The 24,164-nt window shown below is 34.2% G+C and overlaps 1 protein-coding gene across 1 annotated transcript; it reads left to right on the top strand.

Annotated features, from left to right (window-relative positions):
• The first annotated feature begins 3,855 nt into the window (after positions 1 to 3,855).
• On the top strand, positions 3,856 to 21,836 carry LOC120636780. Its single transcript, XM_039908349.1, has 12 exons — positions 3,856 to 4,012; positions 12,136 to 12,286; positions 12,558 to 12,695; positions 12,798 to 12,880; positions 13,272 to 13,893; positions 14,421 to 14,500; positions 15,110 to 15,266; positions 15,494 to 15,627; positions 16,477 to 17,132; positions 18,659 to 18,778; positions 19,285 to 19,386; positions 21,187 to 21,836. Exons 1-12 carry the CDS (start codon positions 3,908 to 3,910, stop codon positions 21,275 to 21,277), a joined length of 2,439 nt encoding a protein of 812 aa, XP_039764283.1. The 5' UTR covers positions 3,856 to 3,907; the 3' UTR covers positions 21,278 to 21,836.
• Positions 21,837 to 24,164: the final 2,328 nt, after the last annotated feature.

Below are 24,164 nucleotides of genomic sequence, written 5' to 3'. Positions count from 1 at the left end.
CACCAGATGGAGATTCATAGAAAGCTGATTTAAACCTTCTAATATTTCTCCAAACTACCAATGGACAAATATCAGGACTTATGGACTCGCAAAATCGTTTCCAACCCTCAAATTTCTTCTTTTTGAGGAGCTTACGAGTTGTAGAAACTGTTTGAGAATAATTTTCAAAATTATCCGTAGTCATCATGGAACAATATTTTTTCTCAGCCTCTTTCCGTTGCTTAATGGCAATTGTGCATTCATGATCCCACCAAGGGGGAAATGGAATTTTACCTTGTCTATTACCTCGTTGTGGGAATAAAGTGTTAGCAGCATCAATAAGAATTTTACTAAATGCATCTGCACATATTGTTTCATTACCACCTTTAACCGTAGGAAGGCTAGATATTTTTGAATCAACATAATGATTAAATGTAGTCCAGTTATCTGGCAGCTTATGTTTTAATTTAGAACTGTATTGTAGGTTAGAAGGAGGGCAAGAGATAGGTAAAGTAAGAACAAGTGGTAAGTGATCACTGCCATAAGAATGATCAAGTACACTCCAGGATATATAGGGATATATAAGTGCACTGTTTTACATCTTGGTAGGAAGAACCCACGGCTGCCATATTATCTAGGTAATAAGCAATTGAAAGTGGTGGATACACAAAAAGACCTAGGCGTGATCATAAGCAGTGATCTAAAATGGGAAGCGCACATTGTGGCTATTGTCAGTGAGGTCAACTCTATCCTTTACACAATTAGGAAAGCATTTTTTAATATAAATAAGAAAACCTTCATACAGATATATAAGACATATGTAAGACCTTTATTGGAGTATGCTTTCCAGGTCTGGAGTCCCTATTTTGTTAAGGATATAGAAATGCTTGAAAAGGTTCAGAGACGAGCCACTAAACTGCCAGGCTTGCAAACCTGGGACTCAGCACCCTCAAAAGTGGGCGAGAAAGAGGTGATCTCATTGAAACTTATAAAATATTAAATAAGTATTACAACATACCGAATTTTGAGGAAATATTTTCAAAAAAGAGTAACCCCAGATTAAGGAGCTATGGTCTCAAACTTGAATATCAGCAGGCATCGTCTAATCCTTCCAAGCACTTTATCAGCAATAGAGTTATACAAATGTGGAATGCCTTGCCTGAAGATGTAGTGACTGCAGAATCACTGAATCAGTTTAAGAATAGACTGGATAAACATCAAAAAGACAAAGAGCGCAAGAAATGATATAGACGCATCAGCGAAAGCTGCTTAGTCTATTATATAATAATAATAATAATAATAATATCAGAGAGGCCATACTTGGAGAGCAAAGAGAGGTCAGGAGCACTAAGGCATTCACCAGGACCAGTACGTCGAGTTGGAGTGCCATTGTTCAAAATACATATATTTTGAGAGTCTAAAATATCTGCCATCAATTCACCATAATAATTAGAAATAGTACTACCCCATGACTGATTTTGACAATTGAAATCCCCAAGTACTAAAAATGGACTAGGTAAAGTAGTAAGTAAATGACTAAACTCATTATATAAGGAATAAGAAGGGTGAGGAATATAAACAGAAATAATACAAATTTTATTTACAATCACAGCAATGGCATTAATGCCATCACTGAGGGGAGGGAGTGAAAAAATTTTATAGGAGAAAGCTTTGGCAATGAGTATGGCCACTCCACCATATCCATCAAGCCTATCATTTCTCACAGTAACAAAACCAGAGATCCTGAAAGAGAACTCTGGTTTTAACCATGTCTCAGAGAGACACATAGCCATAGGCTTATATTTATTTAGCAAGTAAAGAATATCAGTTTTTTTGCCTATGGCACTCCTACAGTTCTACTGAAGGATTTTGTGGTCCATAATAATTAAAGATTTGGTTTAGAGCTGTCAATAAAGAATTTGCGACGTTGGACGGTGAAGAGATAGTATTAGAAGTGTTATTTAAACTAGAATTAGAGAGTAATTTTATAAGTTCCAAAATTAATTCTGCAATGGATTGTTGTGGGATTGTATTTGATGATCTCTGTTTTAAGACATAACCATCAGGCATCTGAGAATTAGGATTATTGTAATCACTGTCAATCGATTGATGCATGGAACGGTCATATCCTCCAGTTTGTTTTGGAGGTACACAACGTTGAACAAACACAGTTTTTTTATGAGAACTGTTTGGTGCTGATGGTACATATGAATTGAAGTTTGATGAAGGATGATTTTCATTTTCAGATTGTGGAGGAGAGGTAGCAGCTACATCAGCATAAGACTTTGATGTAGAAGGGGGATGGACTTTAGACGCCTCTGCATATGATATGCAGCTCTGGGCCATTGAAATTTTGATTTTCTGCTGTCTAGAAAATTCTGGACACAACTTACTAGTTGTAAAGTGGCGACCTGTGCAATGAAGACAATGAGCATTATCAGAGACAACGGCACAAGTGTCTGAGGGGTGTTCATCCCCACATTTAAAGCAACGGGGCTTGGATCTGCATTGAATTTTAGTGTGGCCAAATTTGCAACAATTGTAGCACTGGATGGTTGGGAAAATATATAATTCAACAGGGAGTGCTGTATAACACATGTAAACCCTTTTTGGTAAAATTTGACCGTCAAACGTCAATACAACCATGTTTGTATTTGAAAATAAAGCTGTACCATCAGTAACATTTTTTCTTTTAATACGTCTTACCTTTATGATTTTACCACATCCTATAGGAGCATTGATATTTTCCTGGATATCTTCTTCCGTCCAGTCTTGGGGCACACCTTTCACTATACCCACTCGTGTAACAGTAAAGCTAGGAATGAAAACTTTGTAAGAGAGGCCCACTATCAATGAGCTCTCTGTAAACAAGTTGGCATCCTCATAATTGGAAAAAGCCATGGACAATCTATTTCTGCCTATGCGTTTTAAACTGCCATTAACAATTTTATATTTTTTCAAATCTTTGCCAAACTGTATTGGATGCAAAGTAATTGGATCATTTGGGGATGTGGTGATTCTTTGTATGTGGACAGTGAAAGGGCCGGAATCTGTGCTAACATACTTTCTAGGTAGTGGTTGTGAGAGACCCGAGGCAGTGGGTTGAGTCATGTTGGCACCAGTATTGACCGGTGGGGCATGGCTTTTAGGAGGTAACATATTTTTGTTCTCATCTTCAATATCATCTAAAACAATTGGAATAATTTTTCCGTCAGAGTCTTCGCACTGACATGCTTGGGCATACAATTTTCCATCCTTACTCTTTCGTTTTTTACAGTTGCAATGACGACACCTTTTTCGCGGTTTCGTGCGTTTACGTTGTGAAGCAGGAACAAAGCCATCCTTAGTGTCCATTGACGAATCATCAATGACTATGTTATATCCTACAGGAGGTCCAGGGCCAGGCCCCGGACCTCCGGGGTCGTCCGGGGGATCGACCCCCATATAAAGAAAAAAAACTTACCAACTCTCAATAATTAATACATACACTAATAATAACACAAAATAATAAAATAAATATCTAGAAACAATTTACTAAATACTCTTAAACACTAAATTCCTTATCTGATCCACTTTTTTCAATAATTAAAAATTAAAATCTAAAAACCACGTCCGCTAAATTCGAAGTTTCCCGCGCTTTTTTCCTTTTGTTTTCTTTTAGTTGTATATTTATACGCTCTTTGGCAACACACAATGAGGATACATACACCAGCATTAAACAATCTTTAGAACCACAGACTAATATAAAGAAGGACTACAGACTAAAGACTATTAACATTTGGTATTTTCTCGGTATTTCTAATTTAATCTATGGTTTTCATTGTCATTTCAATTTTGTCATTTGTCATTTTTCTGAGATTGGCTTTGTCGCTAAACAAGTTTCTTTAAATTAATTAAAATTAAATATATCTGCGATAGCATCGCTATAATGGCATCGTTGGATACTCTAACACCGCATTTGTCCAAAATTAAAATACCGGCGCCCCAGCAGCTGGTTTACAAGGATGAGTGTGTGTATTCTTTTGACAATCCGGTGAGTTGCATTTTGTTTCTAACCTAATCATAAGCTATCGTTATGCATTGATGGATTTCCAATTATAAACTAACATTCTAGCTTCTAATCCTTCTGTACATGTTCTAATACAGAATAATGTTAAAAGACTAAAATGCCCTCTCTGTACTTAGAACAATTACTTCCTTATTTTTTTTTTGACGCTAGATCGCCGCTGAACACATCTTAAAACTCAGTTTATTTACCCTAGAAATTCCTCTGAATTTGTCTAAATAGTAGACAAATTCATTTATTAGATTATACTTGTCTATCCTTGAACTCATCCTGTATAGGATCCTAATATGAATGAATAAACATTAAAATGTTCAACTAAGGGACCATAAAAATATGTAGATATTTTATAAGACTACCTTTAATTTACTTGTATCTATTTCTCATACTTTTAATGTAAAATCTTTTGGCAGATTGATAACAAATTTTCTTTAACCTAGACAAAGAAGGGATGATTTAAGGCCTTGCTTACAGAACCCAAAACTCACCGTTACCGTGTAGAAAGGTTTTCAAAGTTTGAAATTGACAAGTAGTGCAAAAATTTATTCTTAAAATAATAATATTTATCACTGTTACACAGTTTTACAATAATCATTGTTTCATTAATTAGTGGTTAAGTTATGTTATTGTTCACAAATAAATAAAATAAGGCTTCTTGTGTTTATTTATAGATCACATCTTTTCTTACCTGCCTTTATAGAAAAAATCAATTTTTACTTTATTCTTTAGTCTATAATATGTTTTAAAAATATATATTTTAGGTCTATTGCACACACTTGTTATACTTTCTTATGTTATAATATACATATTAGCATCCGTTTGACAAGGGAGGACGGGGAGACCAGGCAATTTCAATGTGAACATGCTCGGATGTGGTTTATTACAGTTTAAAAGACTTTTACTTTTAACCAGTTTACTGGGGAGTCTTGAGTACATTATTATGATATTTTCATTTATTTATTTGATGGGGAAAGACTTTTTACCCTTAGCACATTTGCACGCTCGCAGTCGTAGAACAAACTTTTACTAAGGGTAGAAACTGTTACTTCCTAAAGTTGTATAATTTTAAACACTAACTCTTTTGAGTGCAGTCGTGGCTAGGAATAAGACTGCTCCAGATCTTTCCGTGGTGATGGATGGAACAGGATGATCACTTGTGATGATGGAGCCACTAAACTGGAGAGCTCTACAGTTATTCATGTAAAATAAAAATAAATAAAAATAAAAATAGCCTTTATTCTCTGACTAAATACATTTTTGCTTATACACTACTAGTTACTAAATGTATTGGTAAAAGTATAGATATCCGGTACTTGCGTACGAGGGTGGGAGCGGGAGGGGGGAGGGGGGGGGAGGTAGGGGAACCTAACCTAGCTTCTAAAAAAATAGATTTTGACCTATGTATTAATATCCTATGTTAAATATACCTTTTTAGTGTCAGATTCTAGGGGACGCCTGGCTCCGCTCCGCTTGGCTCGGCTCTCAATGGTCTTTTATGTTCTAACCTAACCTAACCTAGCTTCTTAAAATAGATTTTGACCTATGTATTAAATATTCGCGTGACCACTAGAGAAACGGAATGACGATTGACAATCTCAAAATACATATCTAGCTGCATTTCGTTATACGCAATTTTTAGTGAAATTTATTTTTATCGTAATTAATTCAAAATGCATTTCCGAAATCCAAAAACAGTGTATATGGACCAAGTTTAACCCAGACAAAGCTCCTAAGCAAAAAACATATGTAAAATCAAGTACCGGATATCTATACCCAACCCAATGTATTATTTAATTAAGTTATATTTATTCCTAAAAAAATTGTAACACCAGCGCGCTTAGTCAGGCTGTCCTTGGACATAGGCCTCCTCTAGAATTCTCCAGTGTGCTCTGTCCGTTGTCCGTTGTCCGTTGATATTCCGTTTCCGGTTGTCAAACAGCCGACCTGCTAAATAGAGTGCTCCCGCGATTATATTCGGATAAAGTGTTTAAAGTGCAGAATAACACACACCAAAGCGCAAATTTAAATCGTGAAGACTAGCGAAACCGGATTACACAGTGATTTTAACAAATAAACATCCAAGAAAACTGGAAAATACGCAAGTAATTACAAACATTTCCGAGGTTAGAATCCATTTTACCGGCAATTTCATTTTGAATACACTTACTTGACATTTCTGACAGTGACATTGTTAGAATATTATCAAATATAATGTTAATTAATACAAGTAGCGCCATCTATGGACATCGAAGTGAAAGTTTGTCTATTGTCTATGTATGAATGACTTGCATTAAATCAGTCTATAGGAAACCAACAACCAACGACTTTTATTAGGTTATGGGCTACTCAGATTTTGTAAAGTAAATTAAAGTTATTGCGTTTTTAGAAGAGTTATTGTTAGTTTCTTAGTTTATTTTACGCGTGTGACATCGAACGAATCGAATCGAATGTGAATCAAGATGAACTCAAGTCTTATTACGAGTGTGCCAAAGCTCAAGGGTCGTGAAAATTATGATGACTGGGCGTTCGCCGTACAAAACTAGCTAGTTCTTGAGGACACGGACAAATACCTCAAGCAAGAAGCAGCGGCGACAGATGCAGCACAGGCAGTAGCAGATGCCAGAACACGCGCAAAATTGATCCTGACTATTGACACATCATTGTTTGTGCACATAAAGGAGACGAAGACAACAAAGGAGTTATGGTCAAAACTCAAAGCTCTATTTGATGACGCGGGATTTTCAAGAAGAATAACTTTGTTACGTCATTTAATCTCCATCAGACTAGAAACGTGTGCAAATATGACTAGTTACGTTACACAGATTGTGGAAACTTCGCAACGATTAAGCGGTACTGGATTCATTATAAACGATGATTGGGTTGGGTCATTATTACTAGCTGGTTTACCAGATAAGTTTATGCCAATGATCATGGCAATAGAGCATTCCGGGTTCCAGATCACGGAAGATTCCATAAAAACAAAATTGTCAGATATGGAAAATGGCGGCTCTGTTAAAGTGAATGGAAATGACAACTCAGCATTTATTGCTCGAAGTTGGCAGAAAAAGAAACTTGGTAAAGTTGGCAGCAATAGCAAAAATGGCGGACCGACTCCGAATATCTATGCACCGAGTACGTCAATGTCAAACTCAAATGACAGAAATAATAAAACAATAACATGCTACAAATGCAAACAATCAGGACATTTCATGTATCAATGTCCATTTAGAAACGAAAAAAAGAGAAGAAAAAGCAAACAAATGCATTTAGTGTTGTTTTTCTGAGCGGTAACTTTAATAAATGTGACAGTAATAGTTTTCGTAATATTTATTATTAAATATACGTGTTACTTTATCACCTTTTTTTGGGATATTTGTAACATTGGTACACTCCTTCCTTTGCGAATGATTTCTAATTTTACGATATAAGTAGGGATAGAAATTAAAGTTTTCTCTAAGTACTTTTTCCAGGCACACTGAACCCAAACAAAGACCGCACGAATATGCTTTCATTATAAAATGAATGAATAAACTATAAATTAACCTTAACACATTAAACTATCACTACTCAAACTTTTATAAGTTTATTTATCACCAACGCCATACAGCATTGTTCGAAGGTAAACAATAATGGCGATCGAATATGCTAATGATAATATTGCAATCGAAATTAGTCAAAATATGTCTTTAATTTTTTGTAAGTATGGGTACGAACGCTATTTTATTTTGATATGTAAACAATAAATAGAAACCATATTTATTGTTAACTCTCTCACTCTCCAATGATTCCTGGAAAACCTAAATTATTCATTTTTCAAAATTGAGACAGCGTTTGGTTTCATAGATTATTTTCAAAACGAAAGACTAATTCGATAATATTAGATCCTTAATTTTCTTAAAAGACACTAAAAGGTATTTACATTTGTGAATAATGTTTTTAATTCTAAAAAAAGAATAATGACCTTTAACAACAATAACAAACCAAGCAAATCATTTTATTCATAGAAAAAATGAAACACGTAATTGATTATCCACTTCCGTAAGCAGTGCTTATAGACAGCCACACTTAGAAGCATTTACGGTTAAAAATTAAAATACGAAGTAGAAGATTTTATTTTGTACGCTATGCGCCTCGCGCGCGCTGGTTGCGCTGTCGCCTGTCTAGCGACAATTGACCTAGAAGTTTGGCCGCTCATTACTAGATGGCGCTTTCATATATTTTTTACTTAGTGTTTTTTTAATTACAAAACTTTAATGGTCCTATCTGAAGGCTCTTTAAGACCCTGAGGGTAGGGTATGCACTGCTTATTTGCATATATGCAATGCACGCCACTGTATATACTAATTATTAACTACTTTTAACTTATTCTTCCTAAGTCGCTTCCGCATTACTGGGTAGGGTAGGTTATTTCTTCTTTCATAGTTCTAACCGACTTCAAATAAAAGAAGAGGTTATCAATGCAGTTTTTTTTTTTTTTTTTTTTTTACTTAGATTTAAGAATACACTATAATATCAACCAATGGATTTCAGAAGCTTTCTACTTCTCCTTAAAAACATTTAACATGAGATTGTACTTTCGCTCTATCTACATTTTCTTTAATACCTATACTTATAATTGAAATGTTCTGACCAAAATTAATTTTAATGAATATGTTGGATTTGATTGATTATTAATGTTGGCGTTGGTGCGTAATAGTTACGCGGATTTGCCTTTAACTGAAGAAAAATAAGTGTTTACAAACTCGACGTAGATATTCTAAGACTCGTAATCTGTCTAGATTTAAGAATTAAGGGGGATGGGAGAGATGGGGGTAATAGGTCAGGGTCTAAAGGGGTTACCATCCGTTTGACACGGGAGGACGGGGAGACCAGGCAATTTCAATGTGAACATGCTCGGATGTGGTTTATTACAGTTTAAAAGACTTTTACTTTTAACCAGTTTACTGGGGAGTCTTGAGTACATTATTATGATATTTTCATTTATTTATTTGATGGGGAAAGACTTTTTACCCTTAGCACATTTGCACGCTCGCAGTCGTAGTCGATTTCGCGTATCGAAACAAAACTTCTTACTGCAATCGTTTTAGTGTCGCAAATCCTGTATTGATTTTTATCCACTTACAAACGTTCCTTTTAGATCTACTGTCTAGGCTGTTGAAGTGTTTATAGGCTTTAAAACAGGGTTTGGATATACATTCAATTTAACTGAAGTATACTGCTACAATACTCGAAAGCAACTGTACCAGCGACGCTGTACTGTATTGCCAGTGAACAAACTTTTACTAAGGGTAGAAACTGTTACTTCCTAAAGTTGTATAATTTTAAACACTAACTCTTTTGATCACATTGTCCGTGCAGTCCTGGCTAGGAATAAGACTGCTCCAGATCTTTCCGTGGTGATGGATGGAAAAGGATGATCACTTGTGATGATGGAGCGACTAAACTGGAGAGCTCAGCACAGATATTCATGTAAACAGCATAAATAACTTTGATAAAACCTTAAACAATGTTTTTTACGTTCCGTAGTTGTCTGCAAAATTTGTTTTCTGTTATTAAATTATGTGAAAGAGGCATGGTTGTGATCATGAATGTAGATGGGTGTTTTGTCCATGACAGTTGTAGTATACAACACCAGCCTGTTATATCTACTAATCTATGTGGGTGTATATAGAATGCAGTAGCGTGCATTGAGGCTATGTACAGTATATACAGAGGCTATGTAAAGTAACTAAAGTATACCAGACTAGCAGTTTCTACGTCGGTCATATGGCGTGTCTTCTTTACCGCATAGGCAGCAGAACTAAGCCTGTTCGATAAATTATTTACATGAGGGCCCCATTGAAGTCTAGAATCTAACGTTATTCCTAGAAAAACTGTCGTATCCTTCAGTTTCAGTTCCTCATTATTAAGTAGTACAGTGATTTTCACGTGTTTAACATTAGGTAAAGTGAATTTTATACACTTGGTGTTGTTCCCGTTAAGAACCAAATTTTTAGCTTCAAACCACTGTACCACTTTAGCGAGAGAGTTGTTTACGTCGTCAAAAGCTAGTTCACGTCGATTTATTTTAAAAGTCAGTGATGTATCATCGGCAAACAGAACTATCCCGTGTTTGTCCTTGGCAAGGTAAGGAAGGTCATTAATGTCAATAAGGAACAGACAGACAGACCCCTGTGGGACACCTATTTTCACAACTGATCCATTAGACCGTTTTCCATTCACTCACCATTTCTGAATTCTATTGCGTAGATAGTTACTCATTAAGTCCAGAGCTACACCCTGAATTCCATAGTGGTGTATTTTCCTAACTAACGTTTCGTGTTGAACACAATCAAACGCCTTAGATAAGTCACAGAACACACCAAGTGCATCACATGACTCCTCCCAGGCTTCAAATATGTTTTGTATTAGCTCAACACCTGCGTCGATTGTTGAGCGACCCCATGTCAAATGAAGTGAAACCAAATTGCTTAATATGAAGTAAATTATACTTATGAAAATGGTAAAGTAATTGATTTAAAATGAGTTTTTCAAAGATTTTACTGAAAGTGGGTAGTACGGATACTGGTCTAAAGTTAGTGGGGTCAGAAGTACTACCCGATTTAAACAATGGAACTATTTTACTAAGTTTCATTAAGTCAGGAAACACACCACAATCTATACAATTATTAAATATTAAGGCTAAATCGGGCGCAACAATATAAATTAATGATTTGACAATGTTTACGGAAATGCCCCACAGATCATAATTTACTTACATCAATTAAATTATCAAAATTAAGCTTAATTTGCTAATTTTATTTTATTGAATGATTGAGGTCTATCTGGTGGTTTTTGTAGCTTCATATTATAATAATGTTTAACCCTCAGATATTTTCTCTTCATTCAATACAGTAGTAATAACTGATTAGGTTTTTAGAACAAACTTAAGACTATACAGAAACTGTGTACATAACTAATATTGAAAGCATCAAAAACCACTCCACTTTAGTAGTGTTTCTTGAACAGGCCGTAGTCACTTTATTCCACTCAGGAGTTGACAGTAATTATTTTACTGCTAATGTTTCAAATATTTATCATAAAATGGGGTTAATGAAAAGTTTGTGAGCTGGACCGATGCAGTATGCACTTTAAGCATTAGAATCACTCAATTTTAGCATTAGAATCCCCCGTAAAAATGGTATAAGCGGTTAGATTTTCCTGGTCACATTTTAAGATAGGCTTGTTCAAGCCTATCTTAAAATGTGAACTTTCAAAGTTACATGTTTGGAGCTTTTTTAAATTACATACATCGCTCTAGCTGATACCAAATTCATTATTGCTATATTATCTTTGATGTTTTTAATAGTTAACTATTCTATGCCATGTTCATGTAAGTCTTCTTTACCTCTGTAGTACAAAATATGGCCGTTCCGCAGTGTGAGGCAAGCTTCACCAGGTCTTTGCACTTCCGATAGCCCAATTACGCTCCATTCTATCTAATTCCTAGAGTAACTCTTCTGGACAATCATCCATTCTCAACGTTCTTGCATTGTACGACGCTATTGCTAACTTGTTTATTTTTGGGTTTAGGGTGTCTCAAGATTCATAGCACCCCTGGGTCAACCATAACCCATGCTGCTGCCTTTGCTGGGAATTAGGGTACTTGTTTTATTAACCCACCCGCTTGCTTAAGGCGAGAGCAGGCAAGATTCCACCGCTACCACGCACAAAGATGACACTCCTTCTCTAAACGCATCTGAACCCCCCCCGCCCATCCCTCCTACGAGGATTCTAACCATCATCATCTTCAGTAGAGTTGCTCAAGTTAACAGGGTCGGCCGCGAAAGCGGCAGTGGGTGCAGAGGCTATATAATTTTCCTTATCAAAATTTATTGTATTATCACCCCCAATGACCCCTTATGGATGAATTAGGGTTCTGCATGTTCTTAATTCATGTGGGATTAAAATCTCTGTTTTAAAAACCTGCGTATGTATCAATTAAAATAGTTTTGGTATAAAATGATTTAATTGAAAGAGATGATGTTATTTTTTTTTCTAAGTCACCCTGTTTTTCGTTAAATTAAAATTTAATGGTAGTATTTTTTTTGCAGGAGAATGGAAAGACGCCAGATAATACAAATTCTTTAGAAGCCCTGAGAAGTAATTTTGAAATACCAGAAAATCATAATATCTGGTATATAGTCACAGACTCAAATGTGTTATTACATAATTTACATGTGCTCAATAATATACTTAATGCAGGTAAATTTCATTTTTTGTCACAACAAAGCTATGGTGCGGCGTAGTGAGCAAGGTGAAAGCTTGGTGAAGAAAGCATGTGACCTCCGTACCTAATATACTTAGCTCTCATGTGTCGCCCCATATTTTACTTCTCACTCATGTCACGAAATGCGTCTAAAGAAATTTCACTTCAAAGTAAGTGAAATGGAGGACTTTCAGTAGGTTTTTATACTTAAAAAGATGTATGATATTATTGCCTCACTTTTTGCTGTACATATACTTGAAATTTCAGATAAACAATGCCGTCTAATGGTACCACAACAAGTAATGAAAAAAATTCAAAATGCTACTAACTCTCGTCTCCGGCTTTTAGCTCACAAAACTCTTTATTTTATATTAAGCAAAGTTGAAGCAAATCTTGCGATTATAGGTAAAAGTTTTCTTTTATTACGACTACAGAATAGTACTTCAAAATGAATTGTCCTAAATAATTGAAAATTTATATTCTTATAAAATTTCATCTTTAATACAGATAAGAGCAGTGAAGAAATCGATAATAGCAATGATGATATATTGAATTGTTGCACTCTAAATATAGCGAGAGAGAATCATGTTGTAAGTATTGTTCTCTTTGGAATTTTAGGCGCTTGGTAAAAAATAACCTTTATGGTGGGAACGGTTCGACATTTCCATTGACATAAAAAAAATTAAAGATGTTTTATGTATTAAAAACAATTCTAATCTTTAATTTCTTTATTTCAAACAAAAATATAGACTGCATTTGCATAATAATTTATATTTCCGATGTTACGTAAAATCGATTACATATTCTTGCTATGTTTTCCGTTTTAAAATTAGATTTAAACAAAAAAGAGTGAATATTCTCTTTGCACATATAAAAATATTTTGATGTTTGGTCTGCTTAATCTGAACGTTCCGACCAAATACCTAATTGTTTATGTTTACAAAAGTAACAAAATGTTTAGTAATTTTTTTTTTCTTTTAGGTATTATTAACTGATGACATAGAGTTGCACAATAATAGCAACACATCAAATATGCATATCTTTGCAGTTTCAGAGATTAAACATTTATTAGAAGAATCCCAATCAGATGAGATTCCAACTAACAATTTTGACACAGTAGGAATAGCTAGAGATCGAAATATTAAAATTACTATTAATAATGAAACAAATATTCGACACGATGACGACGCGAGCGTATCACTCATAAAAGAAGATACTCACCCTGAAATAGGTGAAGGAACATGTGAAAAACTTCTTAAAATAAATAAGAAAGTTTGTGATGTGGGAGTTCAAGCCGATTCTGCGTCATTACCGAAAATTTGTGAGGATATTAACAATGAGATAATTTTACCTGATTCAACTAAAGCAAATTTTTTGAGAATGAAATCCGATGAGTGGGTGTCTCGTTTAGTGCAAATCATGGAGGAGGCTCTCACGCAGATATTGCGGTTGGAGCCTTCGGGCACTCTGGAACATATGCCGCCACCCTGGACAGTGCACGAGGCGACTGAGTGTATCAAAAAGGGGTTTCATTACGATTCCGATGTTGTTGATGCGGCCAACAAGTTTTTACAGATTTCCTTTGAAAACGGCGGGTTACGAGGTACTTACAAATTGTAATTCAGTAACATTAAATTAGAAAAAAAAACCTCTGGCTTACAAAAAATTTTAATCGCCATTTAGGATCTATTTTCATCAAACAGCTAAGAAAATTCCCGACTAATTCGCCTTTCAAGGAAAAAAAAAACGGGAGCTACCATGTCACACAGACACAAAGACACGTAAAACTTATAACACGTCGTTTTTGTGTCGGGGGTTAAAGCTTTATTTGTTTAAAATTTTATGTGAGCTCAAAAAATTTTATATTGTCAAGAGATGGAAGTGATAACTATATTCGTAAACTTAAAATGAAATCTGCAAGGATTCCTTAAATCGTTTGTTACAACCAACTTGAATTATCACTTCTTCTTCTAGTTTTAAATAGTTTATTTTAAACTACCTCCTGATGCAGTAGTGAACGATTACGACTATCCCGGGACGTCTCATTTATAACACCACCAGTGTTATAAATGAGACGTCCCGGGATAGTTCTGAATTTTCTGCAAGCTAACTTGTGTAATTACATTTCAGGTAAAATTAAATCAAGTATAAAGCCCAATAAATTTATGGAACTGTACAGTTTCGGTGTATATTTAATTGATGCCTTGCAGGTCTGTATACGATTTTACAGTGAATAATATGAAACTAATAAATTATTCTTTTTAATGACTCCATTATATATATTTCATACTTATTTATTTATATATTTCTTTGCGAATTTGAGTAAGTGTATAGGTCTTATATATCAAGCTCTTAACAAGATTCCACTTAACAGTATGCCATTTAGGTATAATAATTAAACAAGTTATAATGTCAAATTAATGTCTATGCGATAATCATTATCGTTGTATGTAGTCGTAAATTTTTTTTTTAATTATTCTGATTTAACTGTATTTTTGTCCTGTTGCAATCTATTTCTGTAGTTAATTTCATTAAGATTTGTTCAGCGGCTAAGCCAAATAACCTGAATTTGGATATACTATAAAACAAATGTTAATATCATTGTCCAAATATAATAATAAATAATAGTAAATGTTAATAATATTGTTGTCAATGTTATTAATCCCGTACAGCGGTTGAGCCGAACGAAGGTGACAAACAAACAGACAGACCGACAAACTCTTCAACATTTATAATGATTTATTATATTGGTATGGTAGTAATTAACATGAGACAAATTGAGTATTATTTTTAGTGATTTTAATTTATATTCATTATAGGGTGCTTTAGTCGATAATGAAGATCTTCAAACGGCAGCCGAATCTCTGTCTAAGTTGTTAAATGACATTCAAGAGCCGCAATTAGATCCGAGTAATCAAGATTCTTTTAATGACATTACTGTGCAGGAAAATGAAACTAAAGTTGCAGAAGACAATGGTAAGGAAACAACTCTAATTGAAACGTTGTTGTTTGTCCTCATATCATATCTTTACCTCCATATATCTCGGTAATTTGGCACTTTGGGAAACTATATTGGTTGAGATTCTTTATTACTATGTGCACTCTATCCATAAATACTTTCATTGTGCGATTTCAAAATATCAAAATGTTGGTGGGTCGATATGCCGGCTTCGTTGTTTATTCACCGAACGTACCTTTTGCAGGTACCACCAAAGGAACTGTCAGCCCAGATAAAAATAAAGAAACAGAAAGCCCGAAGGTGGCTAAAAAAAACAAGAGCCCTACAATTTCACCAGGAAAATACAATTTAAGATCACAAATCAAAAAACCTATCGAGGTATGAATGTTTATATAATACTTACTATTGGCCATATTGCTGATGGTACAGCTGCTGTTAAAGTGGCTGGCGTAATCATTTAAATTTTTGAACAACTGTAGCCTTAGTACAATATTGGCTCGCTTGAAATCGAGGAGTCGTTTTCAAAGTAAAAGGAAACTTATTTTTATTTAATTATTTTATTTATACTTTTTATCTGCACACAAAACATACAGCATAAATAAATGGGGAAGTAAACAAAAGGTTACCACAAAAGGTATTTTCTCATTTTACACTTGCAAATCCCGAAATTCTGATTTTTATTTTACAAATGTTCTGTCAAAAGTCCTAGCCGAAGAATTGTAGTCAAATTTGAGCTTTAAAACCATACGAATAAGATCCATTCTAATCAGATTTGCGAGCGAGCAAATCTTGTACTGACCAACACAACTGCATGTCATTTCTCCTCTCATGAAGTTGTAATATATGGCCAGTGATAAAGTCTCCACTCCAATATCCAAACACTCTGAGTTGAATGAGTGTCTGGTAGTTGATTATCAAAGTTTGCAATTGCGAATGGTTTGCATATCACATCTTTTTATGTTATTCTTTGGTTACAAGATATATCTTGTTTTGGTTCCATTTTCGCCTCAGAAGTGTAAAACAGAAATACAACAAAAAACAATACTATTCATTGCCCGACATGGGAATCGAAAATAGAATGAATGAATGAATAAATTTACTTTTATTGCACTTCACAAAAGGTACCCTTGTACCACCACAGTACGAAATCTCGTGATCTGAACATGATCTAACGAGACAGTAGGGCCCTAATAGTTTAATATTTACATATTAAATTTATGTTTGTAGGTAAATCAAGACGTTTCGGGCAAAGTTTCAGTTACCAGAAACGTTGACACAGAATCTTCATTCTTCTCAAGTTTATATTTGAAGAAAAATTCCAATTTAATAAGCGACAGCGAAATTACTATTAAAGACCCCAATCTTATTATTGGATTAGGAACAAGTGATGAAATAAAGGAAAAAAATGGTAGTCCAAGCTTACATAAGAATGAAGAAAATGTTAACACTGCAGATGAATTCACCCCTAAACTTGTAAATGAAGATCCTAAAATGAATGAACCTCAGATAATAAGAAAATTTTCAATATGCCCAAAGTACGAAGACAGGTTTAAAAGTAAATCTAAATTTATTTCTGACGTTGGGGGAGATTCTAATAAAGAATTCGAGGGATCAGTGATCAATTACGAAGAAGAAGATTTTGAAGACGACTATTACGGAACAGATGAATATCATGTGGAAAACGAATACTACGATATGGATGACAACGATGTCGAATGGCCTGCTTTTGGCACCAGCCCAGAAAAAACTGAAGGCATTGGTAGAGTGCCGACTTCAAATTATATTGATATTATCTCTAAGAACGAATCTTTAACTTTTAAACGTATAATGGAAAAATTTGAAAAGGACATCCAAAGGGCTTATTCCTCAATTCAAGATTTCTGGTTAGTATTTCCTAGAGCTTATCATGGAAGCCTTCTAATACCGTGCACGTTAACGTTTACTAATACCGTTTACGGTGATAGCACATAGGTTCACTTCGGCTCGTTTTCGGTTTCACTTTCGGGTGCCGACAATCCCAGGCTTCAAAGATACAGGAAATCATCGTTAGGAAACCTACAAATATGCATTGATTAAATATAAAATACCGTATCAAACACTCCTATTACTTTATAAAGCATTGGCTGAATCTATCATATCTTATGGGCTGTCAAGTTATGGAAGAACCTTTAAAACTTACCTTGATAAAATTTTTACCCTTCAACTGCGAATTCTAAAAGAATTAGCTCCCAGAAAAATTAAAATAAACTTCGGAGGAGATTACCGTAAACTATTTGCATTTTGTAAAATAATCCCTATTCACGAGAAAACTGAATTAGCATTGTTAAATGAGGAATATTTTACAGAAAACTTACAAAAAGTCCAAAAGTCTTATTCAATACGAAGATGTGACAAACTAAAACTTACTAAATATAATAATCTATATGGTAAAAGACGATTGCTATACGTTATACCTTACTTAATTAACCAGCTTCCTAAAGAGCTTAGGGAAGTTATAACGAAGAAAAATATTAAGTACAAACTTAAACAACATTATATAGAACTTATAACAAACAAATATATTTAATGACAAAATAATATATTTAATGACAAAATATGAGAAAAAATTAAAAACATCCTGTACATGTAGGAATATGAACGCACTTCGTTCCTACCTATACTGAGTTATATAAATTATGGAACGTAAACAAAAGGTTTTTACATTTATCATTGTCTACCTACCCACATTCTAAATGGTAATGTGAATAAGTAACGATTTTGTAGCATTAATTGTGAATGTTAATATATTAATCTATTAGACTAACAAAGCAAAAACTTGTCAACGGCTAGGTGTACGGAAAAATTCTTTTGAGTTTATGCTTACACCTTTAAATTAAGACCTGTGATGTATATTATGTGTAATGAGTTAATAAATAAATAAAATAACATGCCTGAGAGTCAGTGGCGTGCACTTCACACATGCACAAAAGCACTGCCTACCCCAAAATTTCTATTACTACTAGTATAGGAGGAGATATTCTGCAGTTTTATCCAATTCTCCTGCTGTATGCATACCCTGGTAAGAAACCCAGTGCACGCCACTGCTGAGAGTTCTCCATAATTTTCTCAAAGGCGTGTAAAGTCTACCTACCAAAAAACTAGGCCAGAGTGGTGGACTACGGCCTGAAGCCCTTTTCATTGTAGGAGGAGACCTGTGCCCTGTAGTAGGCCGGCAATGGATTGATACGACAATGATTTCTTAGATAAAGAAATTAGCTAATTTTATGCTGAAACTATTAAATGAAACCAATCTGCAAAGTTAGGGTCGCGGTCTCTTAGTTTCGTGCCTTTGAAGGAAATGTTTCAATAATTTTGTTGATATTTTGTTTATCGATAAAAATATAAATAACGAGCAACAATTTTCTTGCAGTGTAAAATCTTGTGAAAGCTTACAGACTCCAGACTTTAGCGCCGAAGATAAAACTCAAATGCAATTACGGGCAGAAAAAACATACACTTACATTCATCAAATATGTCATCAACTTAATAGGTGAGTTTACAGTTAAAAGTTATTTCATTAATTCATTCATTTTCGATTAAGTGGCAAAACGGAAGTTGATAATTTAGAAATAAAAAATCAAAAAATGCCAATTTTGTTGTACACAAATCTCTAGATTGAACTTCATTGACAGGTTTAAAATTATTGCTATTCTTCTCGATACGTTCTGTATAGAAATGACACTGTTTTAAGACCTCTGTGGCCAAAATTAGCTAAACATTTGTCAACAACAGAATTATTGGCGCCATTGTCTATCTTGAGTGCAGATAAAAGCTTAATTTTGCCATGCAACTTTGATAGTGGAAAAGCTACAAATTTCTTCGTATGATCTTTCTTCTTCTATTTCTTTATCAAGGTTAACGACAAAAGAACATGAGGGCCAGTCAAATAATCGAACGTAGATTTAACATTGGTGTTCATGATTTAGTCGTATCTTATAAGAGTTGCGTTATAGAAAGTAGTAAAATAAAATAAATGTCTATTAAATTAATTTTCAGTGTCTTGACAAGAGAGAATTCGGACCAAGGTATTTCTGAAATACTTAAAAGAAAGGAATTTAAAGATATTGAAGTCGAAGAAAATGACATGGAAGTTTATAGGTGAGAAATTACTACTGTTTATATTTTATTATTTAAAAAGAAACTGGGGGTAATTTCTTCTCCTCCTTTCGCGCGAGTCGTACGAGGTGACTTAGGGAACTAAGCTGAGAACTAATTCCATCTCCTGCGATCACCAACCCATCTGCCTAGCGTGGTGATTAAGGGTCGTAGCGTAAGTGTCTTTAAAGCTTTTAAGCCGATGATGATAATAATATTTTTATAATTCATATTTTATAGTATCAATAACCTGACCCCAGGCCGTCTGGTCTGGTGTAATCCTCCTCCCGGTACAAATATGTATTTATGTACTGTATGTTTAAGTTTCTAAGTTAAGTATAATTGTTATTTTCGCTCACTATAACTATTTATCTTGTACCCGGCTGAGAGTACATTCAAATAAGAATAATAATAATAATATTTATTTGCCAAATTGTGGGTACACAAGTAAACATATAATTAAACGGTCCCTTCACATTCGACTGTCACCGAAAATTTGCAAATGTTTCAAAATTAAATTACATTACTAGTTCGATCAGAATAGAGATAATATCATTTTAATTAATCAATTAGGCAAATTATACCATTACAAATAAGTTAACTAAGTATGTCACTGTCACTAAGGTGATCTTTTACACTATAACATTTATTTATGGTGAGAATTTCAAAAATTGCTTGCTTGAATTTTACTAGAGGTAGATTTACATTACAGTCCGGAAGTTTAATAAAAAACGTAATAGCCATAAAAATGAATTGTTTGAGAAGACAGCCAACCTTTTTTCTGGTACCCAGAGTTTATATTGAGGATATCTACCCCTACTGTTTGTATACATTTCATTTAATGTAGGAAATAAATTAGGACTCTTATTCATAAATAGCAATGCTTCGTATGTAGAAAGATATGAGTGCTACCATGTTTATATACAAACCTTATATAAATCTTATGTCTCTAAACAATGGTTTGTAGCTGTCCAAAGTTTCCGCTCGGTGAATAGATCAAACACAAGCTTCTTGTGTAATAAATGGTTTTGATAAATGTTTTTTAATAAATATTTTACAAAACCATGAAAAGCTAGCGATGCAGTTCTTTTATCACAGCGTCTTCGCCGGCGAAGACGAGGTCCCCGACTTTTGACGTCATCCGGACGTGGGCTCACACCACGTTCTCAGAAGCGTGCGGGCTAATCACCGTCCGTAACCTTTTTACTCCAATCGTCGCCTAAACCTCGGTTCTTTAATTATTAACTTTCTATAGCCTTTTCAAAATATATATGAATCTGAAAATTGACAATCTGACAATCTCAATATGAATTTCACATTTATATTGAGATTCAGATTAAATCAAATCAAAACAATCTCAATATCAATATGAATTTCAGATTCATATTGAGATTGGTTTGATTTTACCAATTTACCACTAATGCAACGGTTTCATTTTTTTTTTTCAAGAGTAAGCTTGTCATAAAACATTCATGTACATCACACAAACATTTATCAGTATTGGGAATCGAACCCATGGCCTTAGACTCGGAAAGCAGGGTGGCTAGCCACTGCGCCCATAGGCCGTTAACTATACAACTTTTATTAGTAAGGCCTAAGTGTAAAGTATGTTTTAAAATCAAAAAAAATGTATAACGATATATATAACGATAATCATTCAAATATATTTATTTAAAAAAAATGTTTCTTTCCTTGTTTTCAAATACATTTAAAAAAAAAAAATTGCACAATTGTTTGAAGGGATCTCATGAGGGGATTCCCATGAGGGAAATCGATGCCATTTATAGCTTAATTTATTTTCAGAAATTTTATCGGCAATTGTTTGGAACAAGGAAAAGTTTTGATGGATTCAATCACATTAGTGCTCGAAGCTAGCAAGGAAGAGACAGGTTAATAACTGAGGACGTGAATAGAGTTCTTGCTATATGCGAGCACCGTATTTCATTAAGACATGGGCCTAAGAGAAGCAGGGGATAAATATTTTAAATATTCTCGGAATAAAACACCCTTTTTAACTCCCATTGCTTACGTATGAAGACGCATAGAAACAATTAACAAACTGATCGACGCACTCGCATTTGTACTACACTAGCACGGACAATCCGTGGACAACCACGGACCAAATGTAAACAAAGAAATGACATTTCCTTAACATTTAATTAGCTTTAGTTGCTTTATTTTAGTATTTTAGTGATAAAAATATATTTTTTCATAATTTTACAGAAAACCGAAATAAAAATATATTTTAAATTTTACAGAAGACTAATATACTGTTTACCCCTTCAGTAAATGAACAACCTGTCATTTTAATTTTATATTTGGTCCGCGATTAAATTGTTCTAACTTTAGTGTGGATTTTTTGTTTCTTTGAATCATGTTGGAAGAAAACTCATGATATCTCCCATAAGTTTATGAGCTTTATTGAAACACTGCTGAAGTATGATAAGTTGAGTTTGTATTCTAAAAAAATGTTAAAAATAGATATTGTGTAAGAAAAAATAAATAGATACCTATTAACTTAAAAGTTTTTTTTTAGATAGTTCATTTGCATGTTTCTAGCTATACTCCTTTATTCATGTTACAAAGAGGAAATATTTTTTGTTTGTTTGTAATCTATACACTGAAACTACTGAACCAAAAACTCCCGGTGAAAAGATGAATAAGGGGTTTGGTATGGACCAAACCTGGAACAGAAAAAAAGAATTAAAATCACCAATATCGATTGTAACAGTCATTTTCAATTAATATCATATATGAGATTATGTGATACTTTGTGATAGTATGTGATACTATGTGATACTATGTGATATTATGTGATACTATGTGATACAGATTCCGTGATCGGATGGCCAGTAGGTACGATACATTTCCACCTTTACATAGTATGGCTGTATTTGGTATTGATGGGATTTTCACATGCACGTAGAGTTTGCAAGAGTTAAACTAGTATTTATACAGCGAACACTGAATCGATTTCGAGATTATAGTTATTTTTTAGACAAGCATTTTTTTTAGCATTTACAATTAAAAGGGTGCAGATTACCATATATTCTCTCTATCATATATCTGTATCCGCTAATGAAAACAAGATATTTTTGCTAGGACAACGTCAAGGTAACTGAAAACATGATTAATTAATGTATGTACTCACCGATAGAGCTTGTATGCAAACAGTGAATGGAAGAACTATGATGTAAATTCCGGCAGCAATCCCCGCGATCCAAAATGAAATGAATATGAGAATGATCAGCCATATTATTGAAAAAATAATATTCCCCATTGCTATCTGAAACAAAAATTACAGGTACAATCTCATGTAATACGAAGACCTCCTTGACGCAGTGGTGAGCGCTATGGGAAGTCCCAGATTTGATTGCGGGCTGGGGTATAGTGGGAATTCATTTCCCTGGTCAGGTTTGGTGGGAGGCGTCAAACGAAGATAGTTACCACCAAACAAGGCGTGCCGCCAAGCGATTACGAATCTTAATGCCGCGAAGAAACCCAATAGTGACATGGGTTTTAACAAAACTCCCCTAAGTCGCCTTTTGACTTTTAATTACTTTATTTATATTATTTGCTATTAAATAATATCAGAAGATGATACCTGATGCTCAAATTAAACCATCAAGTGTCTAACAGGTCGTATTAAAAAAACGCATAGATAATTTGACAGCATCGGTTGTTAACATTGATGCGAGATGACAGGCATCTCAACAGGGGAGAGTACCCATCGAAAATATCATAGGGAGATCATATTCGCAAAACCACCGAGCGGCAAAAAAGAATCAAAAGTGTGTAGACCTTTTGGTCTGTTTAATACCAAAATGCAACATAGGTAGGTACTTATAACTACAGGCGAAGGAAAGAACAAAGGTCTAGCTCTAGCTGTACTGGAATTTCCAGCTAAACAACCTACGGCAATGATTAATTATGAATTGAAGATCACTGTAGATATAATATTTTGTTGGCTGCAATCATTTGTTCACTAGGAACAGAAGGCAAGGCAGATAGATATGTATGTAATCATAGGATAGTGGACAAATCGAATCTGCGAAAAACCTAGGACTATTGCAAAGAAGCGAAGAATTTATAAGTTTCTTACTGGGTGCTAATTTACATTTTTCCATGGTAAAAAAATGTAATGTCCGTAAAAAAATTATGTGTCCCGTTTGTCGTAAGACTTAAACACGTACCAACTACTAAAAATCGTCGATCCAAGTAACTATGACCTTGTTTTCTTCATAATTATGATAAACCGAATTATCGTAGTAGTGATAAGGTTACCATAAAATTAATATAACATTAAGTAGGTATCTACCCAACTGAGACTTATAGTGGGACAAGGTTAAAATATTTTACCCATCCTATGGAATTAATTGCAACATCGCGACGTGTAGGTAGATTTTAGATAAGCGTAGGTATATGAACCTATGCCTGCATTGTATTTCACTGTATACCTAGTTCACTATTATATTTATGCAAAAGCGTCGTGATGACTAATTTATTTAAAAACAAGGAGTGACCTGTCAAATAAATTAATACAAAATAAAATAAATTAATTAAGATGACCATTAGGTTATGGCGTAGGATATAATTTAAATGTTATTATTATTAAACTCTTTATTTGTATACCACAACATTAACATATTTAAAATATAACAAAAACAGAAACATCGAAAGAAGTAGTAATACAAAAGGCGGCCTTATCGCTTAATAGCGATCTCTGCCAGGCAACCTTAGAATAAGGAAAAAAAAAAGAAGAGGAGAATAGACTGCTGGTG

This window comes from Pararge aegeria, assembly GCF_905163445.1.
Source record: "Pararge aegeria chromosome W unlocalized genomic scaffold, ilParAegt1.1 SUPER_W_unloc_1, whole genome shotgun sequence".
NCBI classification, from domain to species: Eukaryota; Metazoa; Arthropoda; class Insecta; order Lepidoptera; family Nymphalidae; genus Pararge; species Pararge aegeria.
The sequence above is the reverse complement of the archived record's forward strand: the minus strand, read 5'-3'. Positions and strand labels throughout refer to the sequence as shown.